Source organism: Sitophilus oryzae, unplaced genomic scaffold, assembly GCF_002938485.1.
Source record: "Sitophilus oryzae breed Bouriz unplaced genomic scaffold, Soryzae_2.0 scaffold_1002_pilon_pilon, whole genome shotgun sequence".
Lineage (NCBI taxonomy): Eukaryota > Metazoa > Arthropoda > Insecta > Coleoptera > Curculionidae > Sitophilus > Sitophilus oryzae.
In genome coordinates, this window is record NW_022145619.1 from 905,244 (window position 1) to 928,255 (window position 23,012).

Here is a 23,012-nt window from a genome sequence, read left to right on the forward strand (position 1 = left end):
ATTTATCTTACATAGGAACTATCTAAAAACAGGAAATAGCCATATACTCGTATAATCCTATAGTCAACCAGCACTTAACTTAGTAACCATCAATTCGAAGTTGGTCAAAGAATGCCTAGAGAACCTGAACAAATTAGGCAACGAAAATAGAGTCCTCCTACTCTGGGTCCCCGGGATATCACCAAGAGATAGAAGACAATGAAAAAGCAAATGATTTAGCTAGAAAAAGAGCGAACACTCCACTAACTGGACCAGAACCGTTCTGTTTTCCAAACGGAAACCAAATAAAGGGACTGAGGAACCTAGAAGACTCCATCCGTAACCTGATATGGGAGTCCTCCAACGGTCTAAGACAGTCGAAAAAGTTCCTCAGAACAGATTTTGCTTGATTTTAAGTAAAAACAAACTTCGGATTGTCACGGGGTTTCTAACAGGACACTGCCTCCCCAACGAACACCTTAGTAGACTGAAGCTGAGGAACAACGGCAAATGCAGATTCCGTAGGGAAAATGGGGAAACACCAGAACAACTTCATGAGTGCGCCGACCGTTCGTGCCATGAATTTTGGTACGGCTGATGTCGAAGTTGGAGAGCTGGCCTCTGTGGAGCAGTCTCAGATATTGGCTTTTGTTAAAGCCCTGAGACTGTATGACGAGTTGTAACTCGTTATAACTCAAGAAGAAGAAGTGATTAACTCCCCTCCTAAACATTCTACATTCTACTTTTTCGTACAATTCGTACAAGTGCGACAAAGCTTAATGCTTAAAAAGTGTCCATGTATTCACCAGGGGGTCGTGCATACTACAGATTATCACTGGAATATTTTTCTTTTATTTTTGTTTGACTTTTTTCTCTTGCAAAATTGTGTAGATCCCTGAATTGTCTACTTTCTTTTCTTTACTTTTTAACATAAAATATGTCGCACTTGTAGCAACTTTTCCCTTCAAAATTTCGTTCCAATCACTAAAGACATTTGGAAGAAAATTAGAAGAAATAAAAAAAAAATTAAAATTTAACCTCCTCTGAGAGCTTCTAAATAAAGCATAATTGGACCCTGTGTCGATATAAAAAATAAATCTTATTTTTACGTGATTATAATAGGAATGGCCCCACGAGAGATGGCACATATTTTTTGATCACCACCCTGTATGTGGATAATTTAATGTAATTCATAATACAGATATAGCTACTTATAAAATTAGCTAAATTAAGAATAAGCCACCGAATAAATAATATGACGCAAGCGCGTTCCAGTGGAGTTCCAGTTTTAGCAGAGGGTTGGAAAAATCAATAAAGCGGAAATCTCTGGAAAATCCAGGCGAAATAGACGGTCGGGAAAATGTTCTCTAGCAGAAAAAAGAGCTTGTGCGAAAGTACCATGATGTTTAATAAGATTTTTCAATTGAAAACTAATAATAAGCTTTAATATATCAATTCGTGCGTTTTAAAACATATTTTAATTAATTTCATAATATTAAAATTCCATAAAGAGTGTAAAGAGTAGTGTAAAGGTTTTTTTCAAATACTTCACAAAGATTTTTTTTCTCATATGAGCACAGAAGACTTGAAACCAATTTATATATTAAAAAAATATTTTAATGGCCGAGAAAAACTCTTTTAAAATTCTATTATTTTTAATTTGTTTCACTATTAAATGTTGCGTCTTACAAAAACCGTATACGGACTCGCGAAGACACGATGTGTATATTGCGGGATTTTTCCCTTTTGGAAAAGGCGTGGAACAGTCAGAAACAGGTAAAGTTGTAGAAAAACGATTATAATGTATTTTTTTAAATCTGAATAATTTTTTTTCGTTAAAATTAAATAAACATTGATTGATTAAAAATATTGTTCTAAATAGATACTAAAAAGAAATTAATTTTGCATGTGTGTTTAAAGCTAAGTATACACGTAACGCTTTACCTGTCAGTCTTAACTGTTCAGTCAAAACGTATCAAGTAAAAACCTTGTGTGTAGACGAAAAATGTAAAATTCAGAAACAGGTAAAATTTGTAGAAAACTGATTATAATACACTCACCAGCACGTTAAAACTTTTTTTAAGGACACCTTAAAATTTTCTTGCATTTTAAAGTTTCTTTTTTCTTGCATTTTAAAATAAATCTTTTGTTCTAGTATACCAATTTTGATGATCTTTTAAGCAATTTGTAGCTAAATTATTTGATTCTTTAGTATCCCTTTCTAAATTAAAAATTAAAGTTCTCATCTGTCAATTATACGAGGGAAAACAAAATGTTGATATTTTGGTGAAAGTTTGAAACACCCTGTGGAATATGTTAAGACAGCAAGGAATTTAAAAATAATTTTATCATCTAGGTACATCCTTTCTTCATAGTTTGTTTTTTTTTGGTTCATCTCAATAGCTTTATTTTTTTAGCTTACTTAAAGCAAAATTTTATTTTAAGTTTATGTACACACCTAAATCTGTTAGCGACATAATTTTGATCTCTACCGCCTTCAATTAAAGCAACTATAGCGGATGCAACTTCTGGACTTAAAACCATCTCTGCTAGAGTAACTCGTAACTCCAACTGCCCAATAGCCAATAGACAATAATAACACAGATAATAATATGATTTTTCAATAACAGTGACGTCTGCGTCTGTTGACTAGGACCAAAAGCAAAGGCATGGTTTTAAAAATGTAAAAATTATGAAAAAATGTTAGTGTATTCTTCAAAAGCGAATATTTAAAAAAAAGCTATTTAGTTGAATCAAAAAATAAACTATCGAGACAAAATGCACCTAGTTGATAAAATAATAGTCGAATTCCTTACTTTTTTAACATATTCCATAGTGTGTTCCAAACTTTCAACAAAATAACATAACATTTTGTGTTACCTCGTATAATTGACCGATGGGAACTTTCATTTTTAATTTAGAAAGAGATACTAAAAAGTCAAATAATTTAGCTACAAATTGCTTAAAAGGTCATCAAAATCGGTCCACTAGAACACAATCTATAAAATTTTAAAATACCTGAAAATTTTAAGGTGCCCGTTTTTCGTGCGGGTGATTGATGAAATCGCAAGTGAAACTCCCAGCGTATCGCGGGGTTTTAATCCTGTCTTCCATTGTACCTGACAGGTAAAACGTTACGTGTAGCCTGGGCCTTAGACAGTGAAGAAAAAACACCTAACTTTTATTTAGAGTCTAAATACACCTTTATTTAAAACAAATTATTATTAATCAACAATTAAAATTAAAATATAGTCTCCTGATGCGGATTGCTTATGCTAATTCTTTATTTTGCAGTTGTAGAACACTTTATAGGTAGAGGAGTTATGCCTAGTGTAAAACTAGCATTGGATCATGTCAACGAGCACTCCCAAATTTTACGAAATTACAGATTGCATATGTGGTGGAACGACACAATGGTAAGCTCCAACCTATTTATCTTATTTTACAGATGCGACAGAATCCAGTGGCGTAACAGACTTTTACTGGATTATACAGGGTGAGTCTTAAATAAGTGCAAATATTTTCAGGGGTGGTATATTTCGACCCCAGGAACACGTCTATGAGTTTTTTTCGCTAAAAAAAGATGTTGAAAATCGTGCATTTTCTTAAATTTCCCTGTATATTTTTAGAAAACTTTTTAGAACTGCCTGTTCACCGCAAATTTTCCCACGGTATAATTTCTTAATCTCTGATATTACCATAGTATGGCTTTTCTCTGTGGTTACGGCAATAAAAGGGATACAAATACAGAAAAAATTCAGTGGCTCTCAACATTTTTTAAAAAAAAAAATAATTTTTTTTAAACTTTCAAACTTAAATAACTCGGTTATTTGGACTTATCTGAAAAATGGTAAGGAGAAAATATATCTTTCCTTTTATTATTTTCTTTTATCGAGATCTACCAACCCTGAAAATATTTGCACTTATTTAAGACTCACCCTGTATAGGTAATTAAAATTTACCTACATTTTTTATATATAAAACTGATATCTCACAATTTATTGGTTTATTGAGTTACGTATTTTTTAGATATACTTTTTCCTCATATCCGGGATGCGTTTGACAGGTTCGGGAAGACAGTTGCGGCGGATTGTGTTTTGAAAAAGTCCCCCTTCTGTCGTCCCAATCTTGTTAGACGACAGTCAGCTAAAATAGCGACACGCCTGTCGTAACAGTTCCTTTCACCATGTGAAACATCCCTACAAGCTGGACTTCGATAAAAATTATAAATTTTTTGCCTAAAGAAGGCCTCTGCATATAGTTCCCTTAATTCTATAAAAATTTTATTTCACAATCTAATTTATGATTTATACCGTGTCGACATTTCTGGGTGCCACAAGGAGAAGTCTTGGGTTTGGATTTACATGTTTAGAAGAGAGAAAAATGCGAAATTTTTATTACATCGCTACTTAATCCGACGCTATATTTTATGCGCTTAGGAAAATACTTGCTCTTCTTTCTTTGTTCAGTACATTCTATTGTATTGAGCATATTGACTGTACTAGCTCTTTGTACAGCTGGTTCCCAAAAAAAATGAATACGACTCTTACACATTTTTTCGAATATTTGGGCAGTGTATATTTTTATGTGTCAAGTATTTTGACATGTTAAGGTTATTGTGACATTGTATAAAGCAACTTTGCTTTTGACAAAGTGAAAATAGAGAAATGGGGGACTGGCATGGGGACTGGTATCATAGAATAATATACTGCCCGAAATAATAAAAATATGTTTTAAATCGTATTCAATTTTATTGGAACCAGCTGTACATACGAAAATCAACATCCAAAGAAGCGACACCTTGCAGATTCTGTATACCGGGTGCGTCTCAAAAGTGGCTCACCCCCTATAACTTTTTTATTTTTTCAGATAAATAAACGAGATTTGGTATGTTAGTATATGACATAAATTAGGATTGATTGGTGGTATTCAATTGTTTTTGGTCACTTCCGGTTTCACCGGAAATGTCTACAACTTTTGATTTTTAAATGGCACCCTCGGTATTTTTTTACTTTATTCGATAGAAAATGACATTCTGAATAGAATGACATATCATACGTCAACTTTTGACATTCTCGCTTGTTAAAAAATTGTATTTTAAAATTCAATCTAGGGTGCCATGGCTATGTTAAAAACACTAATTCTTCCTCAAGGAGCCTTGGAAAAATATATTTGATCATCTTATGTTTTTACTGTCTTGTCCTGGCCAGTTAGAAAATGTTCTAATCGTATTTTTAATCATATCTCAATGTTTTCAAATGGAACAAGGGTGGCTCATTGGCATATTTGGAAAAAACATTTTTTTACGAATAATTTGATACCACACACTTGCTATCTCAAGTCAAATTTTCGTTACGAACCGCAAATTTTAATTTCAAATAAACCATATGCGAAAATGTCAAAAGTTGACATATGATATGACATTCTATTCAGAGTGACATTTTCTATCGAATAAAGTAAAAAAATACTGGGGGTGCTATTTAAAAATGAAAAGTTGTAGTCATTTCCGGTGAAACCGGAAGTGGCCGAAAACAATTGAATATCGTCAACCAATCCTAATTTATGTCATATACTAACATACCAAATCTCGTTTTTTTAACTAAAAAAATAAAAATGTTATAGGAGTGAACCACTTTTGAGACGCACCCGGTATATAACTTTTACCAAAAAAATAAAATAAAATTAATAATGAATATACCGGGTGCGTCTCAAAAGTGGCTTACACCTATACCTTTTTTATTTTTTCAGATAAAAAAACAAGATTTGGTATGTTTACGTTATTTTTTAAAGCGAGAATGTAAAAAGTTGACATATGATATGTCCTTTTATTCGGAGTGTGTCATTTTCTATCGAATAAATAAGTAAAAGAAATATCAAGTGGTGCTATTTAAAAATCAAAAGTCGTAGTAATTTCTGGTGAAACACGAATTGACTGAAAACAATTGAATACGTCAATCAATCCTAATTTATGTCATACACTAACATACCAAATCTGGTTTTTTTATCTGGAAAAAATAAAAAAGTTATAGGGGTGAGCCACTTTTGAGACGCCTCACCCGGTATACTACAATTAATTCAATTCTAAACCAGTTAAAGCACTTGGGGTTTTCTTGCTTGTTATATGTTTTCTTTGATTTTCTTAAACGAATAATTACTTTTAGTGCAATGCAGCAGTGGGTGTTAAGGCATTCTTTGATATGATGCACAGCGGTCCTCATAAACTTATGTTATTCGGGGCTGCTTGTACGCACGTTACCGATCCTATAGCTAAAGCTTCCAAACATTGGCACCTGACTCAGGTAAAGCCTGCTTTTCAACTAATTGTCTTAAAAGGGCTCTACACGCAACGATACTTGAGAGATTTGAACTGTACAGGGTGGGTCAAAATCGACGCCTTTAAAGGGAAACACCCTTTTCTATAGGATATAGACGAAAACTAATATCTGTGTCTGGAGCTTAATTTTTATCAAAAACATGATGGTGAAAACCGCACATCGATATCTGTTACCGTTTATGAGTTACGGGGTGTTTTTTAAAAATGTGCATTTTTAACAAATCGCTGTAACTTTTTGCTATAGAAAATTTTGTATTTTTGTTGAAACATTTTCAAAGCACCTCTTTACGTAGAATTTAATGGTTTAAGTATATTTTTTTTAAATTAATAAATTAAGAATTATCAACAGAAAAATTGATTTTTTATTTGGGACACCCTGTATATTTTTAATTAAATGAAAAGAAAAAAATTACTTTTCAAAAATATAGCGCACTTGATATTTTGTTATAGTCCCCTTCGAAATGCAGAACTTTTGAAAAATTTGCCATTATTAAGTATAGTAGGTTTTGGACCCCTTATTGATGATCTCTCCCTAATGGCACTCGAAAACATATTTTTCCAGCAAAACGAGACACCGCCGCAGAACGCTGAAGTTATCAGCAAATTTTTGCAGCCAATTTCGGCAATAATTGAATAGCTAACCAAGATCTCAGCCGTTGGCCGACGAGGCCGCCGGACTTAGCGCCTATGGATTTTTATCTTTGAGGAAGAATAAAGATTCTTATTTTTAAATTGCCCGTATAATCTAAACAAGAATTAGAAGTACTTAGCGGTTATGCGAGGGCATCTTTTCACCCACACCGAGTTAATGAATTCCGCGAGAAATGTTCAAAAATGATCCTGTCTGTCCATAACAGTAAACTTCAGAGGAATCGAGCAAAATATGCTATATTTTTTTAAAGGTAATTTTAAATTCTTTTCAATGAATTAAAAATATGCAAGGTGTCCCATATAAAAAATCAAATTTTCTGTTAATAATTCTTAAATTTTTAATTTAAAAAAATATACTTAAACCATGAAATTCTACGTAAAAAAGTGCTTTGGAAATGTTTTCACAAAAATACAAAATTTTCCACAACAAAAAAGTTACGTTATTTTTAACGATTTGTTAAATATGCACATTTTTGAAAGATACCCTGTAACTCCGAAACAGTAACAGATATCGATGTGCGGTTTTCACCATAATGTTTAAATTGAGCTCAGATACCAATGTTAGTTTTCGTCTCTATCTATAAAAATCTCCTATAGAAAAGGGTTTTTTCCTTTAAAAGCGTCCAATTTGACCCACCCTGATGTACAGCCCTTCGATTCAGTTCAAATTTCAACGCGTAATGACGCGAGATCTGCGATATTTTAACATGCCGAATATTTTTAACTGCACATACCACAGATTTGGCGGGAAATGTATTAGACTTTAGACTGACGAAATTATCTTTTGTAAAATCTGAACGTGTAATGTGAAAAGATCACTATCGGTTTGGTCTTAAAGATCTGAAATATGCTTGCAATTTGGCATGCAGATCAAATCGTTACGTGTAGGACCTCCTTTACTGAAGCAGTAGTAATAAGGTATAAGTACATAGCTTTCAATAATTCTGGACAATTTTTTAGTTATCGTACGCTGACACTCATCCGATGTTTACCAAGGAAAATTTTCCGAATTTTTTTAGAATAGTACCATCCGAAAATGCTTTTAATCCCCCCAGATTGTCTCTTTTGAAAGAATTTAATTGGACTAGAGTGGGTACGATTTATCAAAACGAACCACGATATTCTTTAGCCCACAATAAGTAAGTATGTAAATATTATACACAGTGTTCACACATAATATATAAAGTGATCAAGGGTATTTACACTGGTGAATGAGTTATATACAGTGTTCCATAATATATAAAGTGATCAAGGGTATTTACACTGGTGAATAAGTTATAGACAGGTACAGAGAAGACTCTGTACCTGAAATTATCTCAGAATGCAGTAATTACAGAATGCAGTATGACGAGATCAGGCGAATATTTTATTAAAAAAGTAAAAGAATCTATTCTTAAAAAAGATGTATTCCTCCAAAAAATATGCGAGTCTTTTGGCAGATTAAATTTTGTATAGTTTCCATTATATATCTTTTAAAAGTTTTACTTACTCGAAAAACTTTCTAAAAAAATTTTTAAATGTTTTCTGGGGTTGATTTTTCAAAATTCAAACTTTTTTTATGTAAAAAGTGCATATTGCATCAGTATACTATTCTTACTCTACAGTATACTCGTTCTAGGTCCGTCATTGGTTGACTTGATCACTTTTTAATGATTCTACACTTAATATTTTTCAGATTAGTTGCTGATCTAGATGCAGTAGGGTATCAGATTGTCGAAGCACAAAGCTTCACTAACGAAGTCACCACAGCTTTAATAAAATTAAAAGAAAAAGATACCCGAATACTTTTAGGTAAAGCGACTTTTAATAATAATACGTAATAATATTTTGTTTGTTTGCATTATTACAACTACAATTAATTATAATTGTATGTTTATTCTAACCATACTATACAGTAATATCACTTTTAGGTTTTCATTGTTTGATAAATTGTTAGTTTTATTAAATTTGATTATCGTCATATTTTTCCTGTTATTATTGAAATATTCAAGAACAAAATTCAGTTAGTTCAATGTTACCGAAAGAAAAATTAATCGTTAATCATTGACGTTAATCAAACTTAATAATAAAATGAAATAATATTACCATAGAAACGCGTTTTGATTTTTAGGACTTTATAATAGCCCTAATAACGTATTTGTCTTATTTTTCTCTAAAGGTGTGTTCACACCGGCTGCGTCGCTCCGCGCCGCGCAAATCATTTTTTAACATATATTTTGTGCTCGCTAAAAAAATACACTTTAAAAGTATAGGTTAAAAAATGCTTTGCGCGGTGCGGAGCGGCGCAGCCGGTGTGAACGCACCTTAAAACGGTATCGAAAATTCAGAAAATTATAAACAGGATTAAACATTATAGAGCAAGCAAAAATTTCCATTTTGAATGCATTGTTCTCAAAATGTTAATAATAAAAAAGTTTTTCCTCTTGTAAAGAGTAGGATATATTTTATGCGTATAGGAAATTTTAACGAAAACTGGGCAAAGTATATATTTTGTGAGGCCTATAAGCTTGATATGTACGGCCGAAAGTACCAATGGCTCATCATGGGAACGTACAGTCACGAATGGTGGAAGAAAAACGATTCAGAACTAAACTGTACTTTAAGTGAATTAGAAACAGCATTAGAACAAACAATATTAACCGATCTGCTACCATTAAGTACTAACGGAGAAATCACGATATCTGGAATAGTAAGAAGTTCGTTATTATCTAGCTATAATACGGAACGATCAGAGATATAGAGGAGATAGGGAGAATATTACATTATATTCCATCTATTGTGTCCCCCTTTCTCCTGTAAAATAACTCACCATACAGTCTCATCAGGGTTTTGACAAAAGCATGTATCTGAGTTGGTTTTACAGAGGTAAGTTTTCCATCTCCGATATCAGTCGTACCAAAGTTTATGGCACGAATGGTTGTCGTCTCGGCGCGATGTGGTGTTCTGGTGTTTCCCCATTTTCCCTACAGAATCTGTATTTGCCGTGGTTTCTTACTTTTCTTAGCTTCAATCTATTGAGATATTTATTAAGGAGACAGTGTCCTGTGTTAAAAACCCAGTGAGAATCAAAAGATTGTTCCTATCTGGAAAAATCTTCGATTTTTCCCTGTCATAAGTCCTGAGAACTCTTCGAGTTTCTTAGACCGTTGGGGGAGTCCCATTCCAGGTTACGATGGAGGCTTCTAGGTGTTTCAGTTATGCTTTAAGTCGGTTTCCACCTAGGAATCAGAACGGTGCTGGTATATAACATTATTTACAAATGAACAGTGATCTTTTTATAAAGACGAGGAAACAGAAAACTCCGTTATAATAAAAGTACTGTAAACAAAATCTTTAAACTCATTTTTTATCATGCTTCAGCGCAGTGTGCAATGTGTGCATGTGCAACGATGATTAGATTTTCTGCGCACTCGTCGAAGCTCATTCCCCATACCCCTATATCTCTGATTTATTACTTCCATTAGTTGTTCTAACTTTTTTCTTATTTAAACTTTCTTTCAGACGGCTGATGAGTACAAGGTAGAATACGATTCAAGAAGGGGTGTCGAATATTCTCGATTTCATGGCTACACTTACGATGGGATATGGGCTGTCGCACTGGCCATCCAAAGTGTAGCCCACAAAATCAAATACTTTCGGCGAAACCAAACAGTTAATGATTTCAGATACAGAGATCCTTTTTGGGAGAAATTATTCTTGGAAGCTCTAAACAACACTAGTTTCGAAGGTTAGTTAAACGAAAACGCGAGCAAATAAAAATTAATTATCATATACCTTATACGAGGTTATCTTTTATACAGGGTGTTCGTTAATGACATGGTAATATTTAAGGAGGTGATTCTTGGACCTATTCTAATAAAAAAAACTTCATATGAATATATGTTCTAAACATCTTAACATTTTAGATACAGGGTGGTAAAATTTTCTAATTTTTTTCCAAAATATCTCTGATGGTATATTTGATACACGTCTTCCATGCATCAGAATGCTTATTTTGATATACAAAAAAAAATGTTTCATTTCTTAATTTTCTTCCAGCCGATGCAAAAATGATTTTCACACAACAGTCACCGCATCATATTTTCCGCATATGATGCGGTTTGACACATAGTTTTTGAGCAAAAACTATGCGTCGGACGAAAAAAATCAAGAGACAAAAAATGTTTAAAAATGAATAAAGATTTTGAGGGAAGTCTATGAAGGAAGAGAAGTCAGTGGTGTACCACTTTTTTCTCCAAAAATATTCAATGTAAAACCCGTATGGACGGCACTGGATGAAATAGATAAAATTCTTTGTATACCAAAATAGGTATTTTGATGCATAGAAGACGTGTATTAAGTTTCATAAAGATATCTTTAATAAACTCAGACTTTTTATGAAAAAAAGTTTTTTTTAGAAAAATTTACCACCCTGTATCTCAGAAATTAAGATGTTTAGGACATACATTCATATGAAGTTTTTCTCTTAGAATAGGTCCAAGAATCACGCCCTTAAATATTAGCATGTCATTAAGGAACACCCTGTATTTTGCATATAGAGATAGAAAAAAACAGTAGATATCTTTTAAATACTATTGTTTTTCGAAGTATTCTGAAAGCAGTTATTCTACTCGCTCGTTGGTGGTACTTTCAAAATTGCGTTTTTGAAGGCGCTGACTGCATCTTCTAGGGACCTGGAACCAGGGCCGGCGGAAGGGAAATATTGAGACCGGGCCAATACCCTACCTGGCGCCCCCCCCCAATAGTTAACATGTTACCATAACAACTAAGCATATTTATGCTACTTTAACAATAAAATTTCACTTAAAGGTACTTCAAAATTCTTCTCTTCGTTCAATCTTAGTCCGCGGTTGTTTTTTCTATACCGGGTGCATCTTGAAAGTTTTATTTATTTAGAAAAAAAACGAAATTTGGTATGTTAGTATATGACATAAGTTAGGATTGATTGACGTATTCAATTGTTTTTGGTCACTTCCTGTTTCAACGAAAAACTATTGATTTTTATATGGCACCGGCTATATTTTTCTTGTTTATTCTATAGAAAATGACACTCTGAGTAGAATGACATATCACTAATCGACATTTAACTTTTGACATTTTTGCTCAAAAAATCGTATTTTAAATTTCAATCTAGAGTGCCATGGCTGTGTTAAAAACACCACAGTGTACCACACACTTGATATTTCGAGTCAAATTGTTGTTATGAACCGCATGTTACAATTTCAAATAATCCATATGCGAAAATGTCAAAAGTTGACACATTATGATATGTCATTCTATTCAGATTGTCATTTTCTATCGCATAAAGTAGAAATATACCGAGGTTGACATTTAAAAATCAAAAGTTTTATTAATTTCCGGTGAAAGAGGAAGTGATCAAAAACAATTGAATACGTCAATTAATCCTAATTTATGTCGTATACTAACATACCAAATCTCGTTTTTTCATCTGAAAAAATAGGAGTGAGCCAGTTTTGAGACGCACCCGGTATATAAATGATAAGTATCAGTGATCTTTGAAAACATTACTATTTAGTTGCAAGCAATTGCATTATTTTTCTATAAGAATTTAAGAAAAATTTCTTTTCTTTTTCACAATCAATTATCTCGCGCAGAATCAGTATAGGTATGATCAGATACAGTTTTGTTGGCTACAAATGAGTATCAGCCAGTGTTTGAGATTTGAGATGCATTCATTTGTCTTGCTTTAATGAGAAATTTCTACGATTCTGCTACCATTTACCATGTATTACTACATATTCAATCCAGAACAATCAAAATCACCAAAAGATTGATATTTTTCCCACTACTGTTAATAAATGAATGAGGCAAGCTTTTTTTTGATAATAAAGATATCGGGATCCTATTTAGTTTCTTGCGAATGAATATTTGTCTCATATAATTTTAGGGCAGATCAGCCATTAACAAATGAAGGGTGTGGGTAGTAGACAAAGTGCAATTTTGAGCAACAAGCAGTCTAAAACTGTCAATTTTGCTGGCTCTTGACCCAAAACAGTTTGTTTAGAGAAAATTTATAAATACAAGAATTATATAGAAAGGAAGGGTTATTAACAAAAAGTTGATAGCTTTTCAGTAGCTTTTTAGTAGTAGTTTAGATAGTTATAAGTAAAGTACCACGAACAATTTTTTTTTAAATATTTTAGTTGCTGGCGTGGCGCCCCTCACATTCGGCGCCCCGGGCAGTCGCCCGGGTCGCCCGGCTCTTCCGCCGGCCCTGCCTGGAACCCTTGACCAGAGAAGAACAACCGCTTTGACCACACAATTCATTCTTAATTGTCGGAAAAATAAAGAAGGCGTTAGAACTTTGGTCGAGACTATATGAAGTGTGGTCCAACGGTTAGATGTTTTCTTGCTTTAAAACTCAATTGATTTTCGGGCTGTGTGGGACCTTGCATTATTGTCTTGGTGGAGGATCATTTGCCGTTAAGGGTTGGTTTTTCGAAACTCAATTTTTTCGAAACTCGAAAAGTAATTACTTTAAACAGCCTGTTGATGTTTATTTTTGGATTTATAAGAGTAAATCCAGGATTCATCACCACTAGCAATACTGTATAGATTTTTTGAGTTTCCTGCGTTAAAACGGTGTTTTAGAGTTTTTTTCTCTGTTCTTCCGTCAACAGATGCGGTATCCAACGAGAAACTAATATATTTACAGATAATTCTCCATATAAAATGTTTTTAATTAAGCTCTTTGAAACGTCCAATGATGTTTCAATTTCACGATATATGACATGCGTCGATCTTCTTATTAGATCAGCTTACGTACAGCATCGACGTTTTCCAGGGCGACGTGGCCCTATCTGGTGAGATGCCCCTTAGACTTAGCTAAAGTGCCAGAGGGGATTCCCCCTTCACCAACAACAAGGTCTCGCGGAACGAATGTTTATTCGTTCGTTCGGTAGTAGTATGGACGGGACCGGATTTTAGAACCAAACGAAAACACCTTAACCCATTCGTTTGCGAACGCCTTTGATGTACCGACTCGAAACGGATGGCCGAGCGAACGAACAAACGAACGACCGCATGCGTTCGGTCCACCGTCCAAATATACCGAATTCCATTCATTCGCTCGCTCGTTCGTTCGGATAATGAATACGCACCTTTAGGTTAGGTTAAAATTTTGGCGTTGTGTTAAAGATGAGAGTTAATTTTTTCATTTGATATAAGATGTTTCTATATGAAAAATATACACACAAAAAACACAAACAAATATACACAAACCAGCTTATATTTAGTACTTATTATGTTTAAGGTGTTACTGGACCCGTTCGCTTCTATAATAATGAACGCAAAGCCAGCATATTATTGAAACAATTTCAAGAAGGCAAAGAAGTAAAAGTTGGTGAATACAGTGCGGCCAAACAACATCTAGACATGACTCTCGGTTCTTCCTTAAAATGGACGGGAAAGTATGTAGAGTTTAGAGATATAGAGGAAGGAAAAATGAGCATGAACCTGTGCAGAACGTATCATGGTGGCCGTAATTTTTGCGCTTAAGTCTGGAGGGGAAGGCCAGAAAGTAATATTGATTATAATAATATTGTATAACTAAACTAAACGCCATATTATAATAATATATATTCCCCCTACTTCTATATCTCTGATATAGCTAAGATATTCTAACTTAGCACAGTCAATAATAAATTATATATTTTTTCAGATACCCGCCAAAGGACAGAACCGTTTTGATTATAGAACATACAAGAGTGAATAAGACAGTGTACGCCATATTGGCATCGCTTGCTATCCTTGGAATATTCATTGCGACTTTCTTTTTGGCATTTAATATAAAGTACAGAAATCAGAGGTGAGTTTGTAACTGGAAGCGAAGGGTATAGGGGTAATTACCCCTCCCAGAAAAAAAATTATAAATAAAATAAAAAAAGGAAAAAAAATAGTAATACCAATATATCAAAATAGAAAATTCAGATCAATCTTTTCAAGTGTATTTCATTAAACAGTTACAATACCTTTTTGCGAAACTTTAATTTATATCTAAGGCTAGTAATTAAATATTTCCACTACCCCTCCCAGACTCTAGATGACTAATAAAAAAAATAGACTAATTACTAGATGCGCCAAAAAAAAAACAACTTAATTTGTTGTCGGTAAAGTAGTAATAGTAAATCTGGATAATTTTGGCGAGGTCAATCTCTACACATCATTTACTAAAAATTTACATAAAACTTGTCAAAATTTAACAGTAATTATAGAAAGATTAAAAAAGATAGACACAAATCTATTTCCAAAAAAATATTTTTCTCCAATTTTAAACTACACTATTTAAAAATAATGTATACTCATAAAAATAAATTACATCCTTCTTAAGGATAACTGGCAGTAAGAGTAATTAAAAAATAAAGAAGTGTAAGGGCTAAGTAAATGACGTCTAGGGCTTGATCTCGCCAAAATTATCACCGATTGTCATTCCCCAGCCGTCTTTGACACCGTTTTTTTCTCGATCGTATGGTATAACTTCTTTGAATAAAAAAAGCTCATACTTATTTCTTTACAAAATTTAGCTTCATGTATTTTTAAAACCACGCATTCACGGATCCATTTTTATAAGAACTTTTTTTCATATTTTTTGACGATGTATCACATCCTAAAATTTCGCCGTCTAATTTTTGAATACCCTGTAGACAAAACGACATCGTCTAGAGACAAACCTAAATTTGGATTTATTGTTCCAGATATATTAAGATGTCCAGTCCACAACTAAATAATTTAATTATTATAGGATGTATGGTGACTTACACTAGTATCATATTTCTTGGTTTAGATTCAGGATTATCCAGTATTGGTAAGTACCCACTTGTTTTATTTAGGTACTTAAACCTTTAAGGTCGCGGTGATTAAACCCTCGGATTAATCACCCCTTCCACTCATACTAGAGCTTTTTTAAAGAAATAATATAGTGTCTACCCGGTGTCTACAATATAATAATCATTATATATTTGTTTTTAGAGGCGTTTCCTTATATATGTACCGCCCGAGCGTGGACCCTAATGGCGGGATTCTCTTTAGCCTTCGGTTCAATGTTCAGCAAAACATGGCGGGTTCATTCCATATTTACTGATGTCAAGTTAAACAAAAAAGTTATAAAGGACTATCAACTGTTTATGATAGTGGGAATACTAATTTGCGTAGATGTGGTTATCATGACAACATGGCAAGTGACGGATCCATTCTATAGAGAAACCAAAAGAGGAGAACCGTACGTAAGTATCAATATGAACAAATTTGAATTAGGTATAGTCGGATTCACACCATTATGCCAGTTACGGCTTTTCCTCGGTCCGGTAAAATCAAATTATGTTCATATTATGAACAGAGTGTCTTAATATTTTCAACAAAACTGAATTTCATATAGCATTTTGTCTTCTAAAAGTAGATTCAGTTTTGGCGCCCAACGTGGGGCACCAAAACAAGTTCACACATACCGCATGATCGAAAAAAACGGCGTTAGAGACGGCTGGGGAATGACAATTGGTGATAATTTTGGCGAGGTCAATCTCTACAAGTTATTTACTTAAAAATTGGCCTAAAACTTCTCAAAAATTAACACTAATTATAGAAAGACATAAAAAAATAGAACCTTTCCAGACACACAAATCTATTTCCAAAAAAGTATATTTTCTCGAATTTTAAACATTTTATTTTTATTTGAATTTAAAACCATTTAAAAATAATTTTTCCTCCAACCGTGATGGTTGAACCGGCATTATGGTGTGAATTGAGCCTAAATATCTAAAATTTCAGCCACATCCCTCAAACGAAGACGAAATAATAATACCAGAAAACGAATATTGCACTTCGGAAAATATGAGTATCTTTATTTCTTCGATATACATTTTTAAAGGCTTACTAATGGTAACACAGTTCAAAGAAGCTTCAGATAAAAATTTTATTTTATATTTTTTTAAGATCTTTGGTGCTTTCCTGGCTTGGGAGACTCGTCACGTATCCATTCCAGCCCTAAACGATAGCAGATATGTCGGTTTTTCCGTTTACAACGTTGTCATAATGTGCATACTGGGAGTAGCTGTGGCACTGGCCTTAGTCGATCATCAGGACGAAATGTTTTTGTTGATAAGTAATATTAAACATTTTAAAATATTAATTGACATGTTTTATTGTATCGAAAATCTTGTAGGTTCCTTTATAATCTTTTGTACTACCATTACGTTATGTCTAGTATTCGTGCCTAAAATGGTGGAGTTACGCAAAGATCCTGGTGGAACCATAGATAAAAGAATCAGGGCTACTTTAAGGCCTATGTCGAAGACTAGAAGAAATTCTAGTGTTTCGGAAATAGAAACAAAGATGAAAGATCTAAAAGAACTTAACTCTAAATACAAGAAAACATTGTTGGATAAGGATAGCGAATTACAGGTCTAAAATCTAAATAAGCCCCTTCTACACGTTACGTTTTACCTGTGCAGTAAAAACATGTCAAGTAAATTGAACCGAACATATTTTTCCATTATTTTACGAAATAATCTTTTGTCGATAAGATGGCTACTTATTATAGTCGTATTAACATAAAATGTGACAGAAACGAAATTAATAATACAGTTCATGATAGAAGATCCAGGCCAATCGAATTTTATTTTTGTTCTTCAGTTACAATACCTTTACTTTACGTACTTAATATTGTCACTACCAGAGTCATTGTCTAGATGCGCGATGCGCCACTGGTTTTTCCTGCACGGTCTCCTATACAAAATTGATCTAAAACCACAGATAAAACTTCCAGCGTGTACGTTAATCTTTAATCCGTCTTACCTGACAGGTAAAACGTTACGTGTGGACGAGACTTTAATCGCTGATAAAATTAGAATAGTTAGTTAATAGCGTTTATTTTGTATAGATGCTTATTCATCAACTTGGAGACGACGCTAAAGATATTCTCGAACAGAAAACTGAAGAATCTTTTTCGGACACTAACAGGTTATCTATACCGCAAGTACGGAAAGACATGCCTAGTGTTACTGAAACCAGTGAATTGACATCGCTGTGTAGTTTGAGCTCGCAACCTGATTTCACGTCACTGCATCGCACCGATAGTCAAAAGTGAGCATAAATACCATAAAATCGAAAAAAAAGGGCGTCAAAGACGGCTGGAGAATATCATTCGGTGATAATTTTGGCGAGGTCAAGCCATTTGGCCTAAAGAAAATTGTAATTTATTTTTATATTAAGTAAAAATGATTTTTAAATGATGTAATTTAAAAGTTGTATGTCAACTTTTAGTAAGAGTGACGTCTAGAGATTGACCTCGCCAAAATTACCACCGTTATTCCCCAGCCGTTTTGTTTGACGCAGTTTTTTTATCATAGGGTATAATTCTTCAAAAAAAGTAGTTATTTTTTTATACCGCGATAAATGATAGTCTATTCTCATATTTTCAGAAAACAAAAGTTACTTCCTCCTACTGTAGAACCTCCTCCAGCCAAAACCAATACACAGAATTCACCTAGTTTTGGCAAAACTACTGAAAACGTTAGTCAATTTAGGCATCAGAATCAAGTCAATGGAACTATTGCAAGGCTATTAGACAACGTTGAGGTTGATTTGGACTCAAAAATAGAGAATGTCCAAAAAGAATCTTTTGTCAAAGTAGATAATAATTTTAATAGTTTAAAAAATAATAATAAAACATCGCACGACGCTGGTGAGAAAATGGAAATTAAAAAATCTGAAATGCAGGTACGTACTCCATATACAGGGTGAAACAAAATTGTTCCGTATCGTCAGCAATAATTATTGTTCTACAGGGTGGTCCGAATTGTATTCGGAAAACTTCGACAGCAGTATAAATGTATGTCCCAAAATGCTTCGTTTCGGAGATACAGGGTGTAGAAGTTTCATTTTTATTTCGATTTCTTCCAATATTTTCTGAACTAGCGTCGATATTTGGATGATAACTGGGTGTTTTTTGACATTAGAAATTTGATTTCGATGTAAATATCACTCCGACTTGCGCCACCCACACGCTTTTTAACTGTTTTGAAGGGTACTAAATTTTCGTCCGTACCTGTATAAAACTATACTGAGTGACAAAATATACATTTCCGTCGTTTTTTAAATAAAAAATGTCTCTTGGTAAGAATAGCCACGAGTAACCGTTCTCAAAATATTTGGAATAGAATTTATCAATACATGTCATCACTGACAAAAAATAAACATTTTAAATAGATATAGTTATTTGACTGAAACGATAAAATTGGAAACTTATTTTTTAAATTAATCATAAAATTTGTACACCCTGTGTCTCCGAAACGAAGCATTTTAGGACATACATTTATACGAACTTTTTTACTTATTTTTATCTGCAGAATATGCTACCGAAGTTTCCCGAATACAATTCGGACCATCCTGTATATGTGCATAGAAACTTTTTCTGTTATTTTTTTCCGCTGAAGTTTGGTACACTGTTTTGTTACATCCTGTATAACAAAATAGTGTACAACTAATCAGCGTGTAATTAATTATAACTATGTAATTGGATCAACGCTTATATTTCTAGAATGTAATAATAGTCTTAGAGATTTCTCAGTTATTATTTTAGACGAAGAAAACAGCAAAATGTGACGAAGAAGAAATAGAAAATAATGTTCCAGTAATAAAAAAGGACGAGAAACACAAAAAAACACCGACTCATGAACGTACTCCATCAAAAAGTATAGCAACTCGTTCAATTGAGACAGACGAAAAAAGGAAAGAGAATATTTCATCAAAAAACATTGAAGATGATGATATAAAAGGTATCTATTATTTTGTATCTATTATAAGGCTATTATCACAGCTTCAATCTACTGCGGTGTTTATGAAAGAGGTAGTGTCGTGTTAAAAACCCCGCGACAATCCGAAGATCGTTCTTACTTAAATCAAGGAAAATCTCTGATTTTTTTCGGTCATAAGTCCTGAGAAGTTTCTTAGAACGTCTTAGACCGTTGGAGGATTCCCATTCCAAGTTACGGATGGAGTCTTCCAGGTTGTTCAGTTCCGCCTGAAGTTGGTTTCCACTTGAGAAGCAGAACGGTTCTGGTCCAGTTAGTGGAATGTTCGTAGCTAAATCATTTGCTTTTTCAATCTTCTATCCCTTGATGGGTCGGCACCCAGAGGAGGAGCAAGACGACTTTATTTTCTTTGCCTAATTTGTTCAACATCTCTAGGCGTTCTTTAACCAACTTATGGTTACTGAGTTGATCGCTTTTAAGGCTGCTTGACTATCGGATACGATTGTTTTTTCTTTTTCCGATAGTTCCTATCTAAGATGAGCTGTAGTGAACAACAACAAAAAAAATCAATAAATAGTGGGAACTACACAAGGTGTATCAAAACTAATGCGAAAAAGTTATACCGTATGATCGAAAGAAAACGGCGTCCATAGTTGGCTTAGAAATGACAATCAATGACATTCCCCATATAATTTTACATATAAAGAGACAGCGATCTTCATTTCATAGCCATCGCTGACGCCGTTTTTTTCGATCATACGGTATAACAAACTACCCTTTATTTTTGCCAAGAAAACGCTTCTTAAAGTTTTTCGCATTTGGTTTCTTTTTAACACCCTGTACAATCGCTTTAAGTTTGAGATACCTTGTGCAAACCTCCTTTTTTTGGCCTGAGAATACATTCAGTCTTTATATTTAGGAATAGCCTGCTCTCAAGCAACAACGCAAAACGTGCGAACCACCACACCCCAAAAGAAAAACGAATGCGGAACGCACGTTGTGGCCAAAAGCGAATTGTGGAACACTGGGAGCCAGCACAGGTGTCCAAAAGCACATCAAAAGAACAGCAGAGTTAGTATAATGCAACAAACTAAAGGTAAATTTGTTTTTCGTTTAGTTAGATTCAGTTTCGTGTCCACTTGGAACTAACTTGCATACACCTTTTGCACAAGTATGTACCCAGTATTGAAAAATGCTCAAAGTCTATTCTTTTTTTTATACAATATGATCGAAAAAAAAAGGCGTCAGCGATGGCTATGAATTAAAGATCGCTGTCTCTTTATATGCAAAATTATGTGGGGAATGTCATAGATGTTCATATTTTAGCCAACTGGACCTTTTTTCGATCATACGGTATTCTTTTATTCTCTCTTGCCCTTTTTACTGAAACGTGTACACATAAAATCTTTCTTCCTGGAAAATGTTGTCAGTAACACGTTGAATAAAATTATATTCGTTCAATTTCTATAAGTTATTTTTGCTGTAATGATAACGCTATTTTTAAGGCACCGTTGTTTTTGTCGTAACGATAACGTTATTTTTAACATAACGTTGACGATATTTTTAACAAAACGTTGACGTTATTTATTTTTGTCGTAACGATAACGTTATTTTTTGTCGTAACGATAACGTTATTTTTGTCGTAACGATAACGATATTTTTAATGCAACATTATTATTAACTTTAACGTTATTTTGTAGTAACGATAATGTTATTTTTAACGTAACGTAGCTGTTTCACGGTAACGTAACGTTTTCTCGTAACGAAAGGTTTTCATCGTAGCCTAACGTTTCCATTGTAACATAACGTTTTCACTATAAGCTAACGTTATTATCGAAATGTAACGTTATTACCGTAACGTAATCATCGAAGTCGGTTTCGTAACGTAACGTTATTTTTAACGTTAGGTTAATAACGTTAATTAACGTTATCATCGTAACGTGACGTTATTTTTAACGTAACATTATCAGCGTAACGTAACGCGTATCACCTTAACGTAGGGTAACTTTATCATATTAGAGAACAACGGCATACGGTCGAGTCGGCCGCTGCTGGCACGTAGACGTAGACGTAAAGAATCTTTTACGTGTATAAAAAATAAAAATATAAGAAATGCGCATGCGTACGTAAACGTTTACGTGTTTGTAGGCCGACTCGACCGTATGCCGTTGTTCTCTAGTATCACATTTGTTTACGCGTTTTATACTATCGCGCGCCGCACCTAAATTTGTTGATATGTTCCTTCCTTAATCTTTTTTAAAAAACGCAAATTTACTTGCAAGTGGACGTGCCTTGGCTTTAATTAACTTAATAATATTCTCTACATTGTTCTACACTTTGTAGTATTTTCAGAAGAGACGCCCATACATCGCACCACATCCGAAAGGAACAAACACGGGGGGCAGAAAGAAAACTCCCCCGCCAAGTCGCATCTGTCCGACATATCGTCGAGCAGTATATGCAACCAGCAATGCAAGAAATTGTCATATTTTCAAAGTACCCCCAACGTAGCCGCTATAAAGTCATCAACTATGAATCGCACAAAAAGAGAAAAATCCATGTGTAACGCGATGTCCGAGGGAGAACTACTGGAGACGGATACGGATATCTTACCCATTTTCCAGAAATTGCTGACTGAGAGAAACAAGAGTCAGCACAATATAGACTACTCATTTGGACGGTCATGTCCGAATATTAGCATTAAGTGCGATATTGTGGAGTACTTGTAATTTAAATAAAATAAACGTAATTTTAAACTAAGTGATATGTTTTAATATTTAATTATTGAAGCCAATGGTCCAGCTACGTTAAAACACCGGTTTATAACTATCGATGGTTATCGATATATCGGAAAAAATCTGATCCCTAGTCAGCACTATTTTACTAAGGGTGTATTCCGTTGCTTATCTTGGTTATGGTTTTATGTTCCATTTCTATCGGTTTCCTGAAAGTTTTCTTATTATGGAACACGGTTCCTGAAAAATTCGGTTATAACTGTCACCAAACTAACCAGCGCGAGAAGGCTGGTTTTTCTGGTTTTGTTTGTCAATCAATGTCCTTTATGTGACAGAAATCAAGCAAATATTGGATGTTCGAGTGAAATTCTCATTTAATTTCTAAAATTTGTTATAATATTTTGTATTTACTATGGAGGCTAATTAAAGCCCCCCATAGTATTTACATCCAAAAGCAATGGAGGTAGGCAGTAAAGGTAAATAAATTTCATTAACTAAATAGAATGACTTTTTAGGACCATTTAAACTTATCATGCAGCCATTGTT

General features: G+C 33.8%; 1 protein-coding gene across 3 annotated transcripts; it reads left to right on the top strand.

Moving 5' to 3' along the window:
- Nucleotides 1–1,126: 1,126 nt before the first annotated feature.
- On the top strand, nt 1,127–22,480 carry LOC115888097 (gamma-aminobutyric acid type B receptor subunit 2). 3 transcript variants are annotated; one of them, XM_030907776.1, is made up of 19 exons: nt 1,127–1,755; nt 3,274–3,395; nt 6,141–6,278; nt 7,925–8,103; nt 8,640–8,755; nt 9,421–9,653; nt 10,466–10,691; nt 14,238–14,394; nt 14,646–14,792; nt 15,679–15,788; nt 15,953–16,206; nt 16,748–16,858; nt 16,913–17,081; nt 17,142–17,380; nt 17,859–18,061; nt 18,400–18,697; nt 19,560–19,755; nt 20,651–20,827; nt 22,084–22,471. In XM_030907776.1, exons 1-19 carry the CDS (start codon nt 1,599–1,601, stop codon nt 22,458–22,460), a joined length of 3,609 nt encoding a protein of 1,202 aa, XP_030763636.1. In that variant the 5' UTR covers nt 1,127–1,598; the 3' UTR covers nt 22,461–22,471. The 3 variants fall into 3 exon arrangements, with proteins under 3 accessions (XP_030763636.1, XP_030763710.1, XP_030763563.1); XM_030907703.1 differs by having other exon boundaries at nt 1,128–1,755; nt 22,075–22,480; XM_030907850.1 differs by lacking the exons at nt 20,651–20,827; nt 22,084–22,471 and having other exon boundaries at nt 19,548–19,643.
- Nucleotides 22,481–23,012: the final 532 nt, after the last annotated feature.